This window comes from Bactrocera latifrons, unplaced genomic scaffold (assembly GCF_001853355.1).
Source record: "Bactrocera latifrons isolate USDA-ARS-PBARC rearing strain unplaced genomic scaffold, ASM185335v1 scaffold_329, whole genome shotgun sequence".
In the NCBI taxonomy this organism is placed as follows: Eukaryota; Metazoa; Arthropoda; class Insecta; order Diptera; family Tephritidae; genus Bactrocera; species Bactrocera latifrons.
The window spans coordinates 181491-186217 of NW_017536952.1; the positions used below are offsets into that span (position 1 = coordinate 181491).

A 4727-nucleotide genomic window follows, 5' to 3' on the forward strand; every position below is an offset into this window, starting at 1 on the left:
AAAATTTCTTCTGTCCGTATTTCGAATTGTCGGCGTTTAGATTTGTCGGTATTATGAGTTGTCGGTATTTTAATTTGTCGGCGTTTTGATTTGTCGGTGTTTTGATTTGTCGGTGTTTTGATTTGTCGGTGTTTTGATTTGTCGGTATTTTGATTGTCGGAATTATAAATTTCGAGATTTTGACTGTCGGCATTACATTATACACCCGAAAAAATCATAAAGTAAACTTTATGACAAAGAATGAAATTTTTTTCGTAGAGTCGTGTAATGTATAATGGATAAACTTGGGCTAAAACTAGCCACATAAAACAAATATCCGAGTGACTTTATTCCATACGATTGGTGATGTTATTACATTTTATTAGTATGGGGCATCTTAATAGTATGTAGTTTTAATAGTTAGTTCTGCTTTCTACAGATTGGATAAAGAAGAAAATCAAATGGGTCTTACAGTGAACAAAGGCAAGACGAAATATCCCCTGTCATCAAACACAGAGTCGTCGTACTCGCGACTTGGCACTCACGTCACTGTTGACAGTCATAGCTTTGAAGTTGTATATAATTTCGTCTATCTTGGAACCAGCGTAAACACCACCAACAATGTCAGCCTGGAAATCCAATGCAGGATAACTCTTGCAAACAGGTTCTACTTCGGACTGAGTAGGCAATTGAGAAGCAAAGTCCTTTCTCGACGAACAAAAACCAAACTCTATAAGTCACTCATAATTACCGTCCTGCTATATGGTGCAGAGGCCTGGACGATGACAACAACTGATGTGTCGACGTTGCCAGTTTTCGAGAGAAAAGTTCTGCGAAAGATTTATGGTCCTTTGCGCGTAGGCAACGGCGAATATCGCATTCGATGGAAATAGATAATTTGTATTTGATCTAATCTCCGCTATAGCATATTTTTTTTAGTAATTTCTCGGTGTATGTAAAGAGATCTTTTCTTGAATGCCTTAAATCTTTTCCACAATTGAAATATTAACATTTCTTTTAGTTGTCATACCTTTCATGGAAATGGTAATTCTTGTGTTCTGTGCTTCCTTTAATGCTAATGTTTCCTAAAATAGTGTCTCAATGATGATAAATTAGAAAGCAAAAACAATTATGATAATGCAGGTCGCAATTTGGCTATCTTGCGATGCGTTTTTTTTTTAGATACGGTGGAAATAAGTATCTTTACTACCTGTCCACTTCCCAGCTGCAAAATGAAAGTGGGAAGTTCTTTATTTAAAATATGCAAAGTTGTTTGCTAGTCACCATTGTTGTAATTCTGGTTCTCTATTTTCTCAACGCATTCGCCCAGAATTTGCTCAAAGTCACCGTGAGTTTCGTTCTTTTGCGTAGTTATCTTTATTTCCAATATGCCCCTGTTATATATAATTATATAATTGTTTTCTAGATTGGCACTATTATTTTTTGTTTTTTAGAATATAATGCATATAGTATATACATTTTAATTGATTAGATTACATTTGATTCATTAACTAATCTGGACCATCCTTACGTTGGAGATTTTCAAAACACCTGTTTTTGATATTAAAAACCTCCGTTATTGCCGATAACATTAAAAGAGAACGTTGTTTGTTATATTTAATTTGTTTGTTCACATGTTCTCTTTGTAGTGTCTAAATCAGAGTCGCACAGGGATATTTCGGGTAGATTAGATTCAAAACTGTTCGGTGACGTGTTTAACGAGTGCCATTGTTTGTATGGCGAAATCTTGCAAAATCTATAGATTACTGATATAAAATAAAATTTTAGTAGCGATCGGATCATACGAATAAGTTTAGTTGAGAAAAGCATATACTTAATACAGTTTATGTACTGCTTAAACTTAAAAGGCAAAAATTTGTCAATAATATCGAAAGACTCATTCATGGCATAATATTAATATTAATACATATATTGATTTAACGCTGTTATATGAGACAACTTTTACAATTTTTATAAATAAGTTTTACATGTACTTGCAGGCAAAAAATAGTACCAGAGGAAAAGAAAAAGTACACGTATTTGGCTCCCGGTGTCGATTTTAGACCAGAAACATCGCCTTATTTCCCCAAAGATTTTGATATTGAACGACCACCTCATGATGGCCTTGCACAAGCCCCACAGTAAGTATATTAAATAAAAGGTAATGCACTTCAATACTACAAAAACTTATAAAGTACCATAACTAAGCACTAAGTTTGGATATAAAACACCATTTCCGCATAGGGGATCACAAGGGGCAACTGTGCGCAAACATTTTTAAAAATGGTCGTGGCCGCGCCTTCTAATTTAATGTAAATATCTCCTAAGGCACTAAAGCTACAGGAATCAAATTCCCCTAGCGCAAATATTATAAGAACTGCTAAATACTGTGAGAAAATTTATGACATCCGATGCTAACCTCCCCCGCTGGATGCATAACATTTTACACCCCAGCGAACACATAAGCGAACTTTACAGAAGTCAAGGTCAAAATTGGAAGATAGGCGTAGCACAACCCACTTTTAGGTGAAATCACATATCTCAAAACCCGCCCAACCTATTTCAAACACACTTGGTGTGTGACATTCATCTGGTATTTTTACATGTTACGGTGTGAAAATGGGTGAAATCGGACTACAGCCACGCTTACTTTCCTTATGCGCGTAATGTAATTTTGAATTTCATTCGAAAATTTTAATTGTGTGTGTGTGTAGATCGAGAAGCTATTAATATAGCGGGAGTTTATAATTCAAATTCAGACACTTGTAATTATTTCCTGATAATATATATATATCCGTATTTACTTGAATTATGTATGTCATTGACGTTTTGCACCTTAACTTATTTCCCTGATTTTGATTCCTGCAAGTTGCCAGAGTATAAATTGTTCGGTTGCTCAGGAACTTAGCTCTTCCTTACTTGTTATTTTCTAGATTGGCACAACCAAAATGTATTCTTGAATACACTTTGAGTACAAACTTGTATGTTCGTGTGAAGTTCGAACTCATACATATAACAAAAGGTTTGCCTGGCGACTTTTCCCATGGAACAAAAAATTTTCAGTCATAAAATTGCCACATGCTCCTCGTCCATCTACCTCCACTATTGACGATAAAGTTAAATAAGAACACGGATTGGAAATCGTAGTTTTGGCATCAGGAAGATGGAAGAGGATCTCAACAAATCTTATGGATCGACTCCATACAAATAGGTTAATGTTTGATATATGAAGCGTGTTCTTACATGAATGTGACTGATTATTTGTCTAAGCAGGACCTTTTCTTTTTGGTTTGATACATAGCATATAAATTTAAAATGAAGTAACAATCCATATTACGGTTAATATCCCAGTGATTTATTGGTGATACGTTGAAAATGTGTAAGGGGGTCGGAACCATTCTTCTCTAGCCTTTATAAAATTATTAAACTTATATTCTTGCCTCTAAGAACTCATACATATATCTTATAAAGAACGATTATGACGAAATTTAAGATTTCTTAAGTACTTGAACCAAATTTTCATATTAGTCTTAAACCACATGCCATATATCGGCTTAAATGTTGGATATCGCATTGAAGAATATGTTATAATTATTTCCTTTATGATAAAATGCAAATTTCGGTACACTGTATACTGTTGGAGTCAATGGTGCCTTAATAATACTGGAAGCATATCTCCATTCATTAGATGGCATTTAACTCCGGTGAAGCAGACAAATTAACAGTGTTTAAATTAAATACGAAAATGTGAGAACTGTAAAAAACGCGATAAATTGGGTACGCAAATAAGCAGAGACTTTTGAGTTCTTATGAAAGGCACTATGGGATAGGAAAAATAAATTAACAAAATACCGTGAGGTATATGAGGCAGAAAACATATGTATAAATATAACAAAAGAGGGGAAGTGGCACCAACAAAAAACAAAAAAAATTAAAAAAAATAAATTTTGCAAAACCAAAAATGATCTACATAATTTTGAATTAAGAAATCAAAAACCAACCAGGCTGCCTACCTCGCAATGTTATGATCGACCACAATACGTGCGGGATAGGACAGATTGAAGAGGGAAGCGAGACGCATTTGCAGACAGAAACAGAAAGAGGCCGAAATGCGTGAATACGATGAGCTTGATAAGCTGGCCGATAGGGGTAATGCTCGAAAATTCTACGAAAAAATGCGGCGGCTTACAGAAGGTTTCAAGACCCTCGCATACTCTTGTAGAACCCCCAAAAGTGATCTAGTCACCGATGCCAAGAGCATACTTAAATTATGGAGGGAACACTTCTCCAGCCTGCTGAATGGCAGTGAACGCATAACGCCAAGAGAAAGCGAGCCCGATGCATCAATCGACGACGATGGAGCAGACGTTCCTTTGCTCGACCAGGAAGAAGTTCGAATAGCAATTACCCGCCTGAAGAACAACAAAGTGGCGGGGGTCGATGGATTGCTAGCCGAGCTATTCAAACACGGCGGCGAAGAGCTGATAAGGAGCATGCATCAGCTTCTTTGTAAAATATGGTCGGACGAAAGCATGCCCAACGATTGGAACTTAAGTGTGCTATGCCCGATCCTCAAAAAAAGAGACCCCACAATCTGCGCCAACTACCGTGGGATAAGCCTCCTCAATATCGCATATAAGGTTCTATCGAGCGTATTGYGTGAAAGATTAAAGCCCACCGTCAACAAACTGATTGGACCTTATCAGTGTGGCTTCAGACCTGGAAAATCAACAACCGACCAGATATTC

The 4727-nt window shown here is 36.3% G+C and overlaps 1 protein-coding gene across 3 annotated transcripts in view; it reads left to right on the top strand.

Annotated features, from left to right (window-relative positions):
• LOC108971160 (muscle M-line assembly protein unc-89) overlaps positions 1-4727 on the top strand; it is a 223464-nt gene that overhangs the window by 177090 nt on the left and 41647 nt on the right. For all 3 annotated transcript variants that reach the window (XM_018937031.1, XM_018937032.1, XM_018937034.1), the window contains one exon: positions 1980-2120. In XM_018937031.1, coding sequence (XP_018792576.1) covers positions 1980-2120 — 141 coding nt within the window. The remainder of the gene's footprint in view (positions 1-1979; positions 2121-4727) is intronic.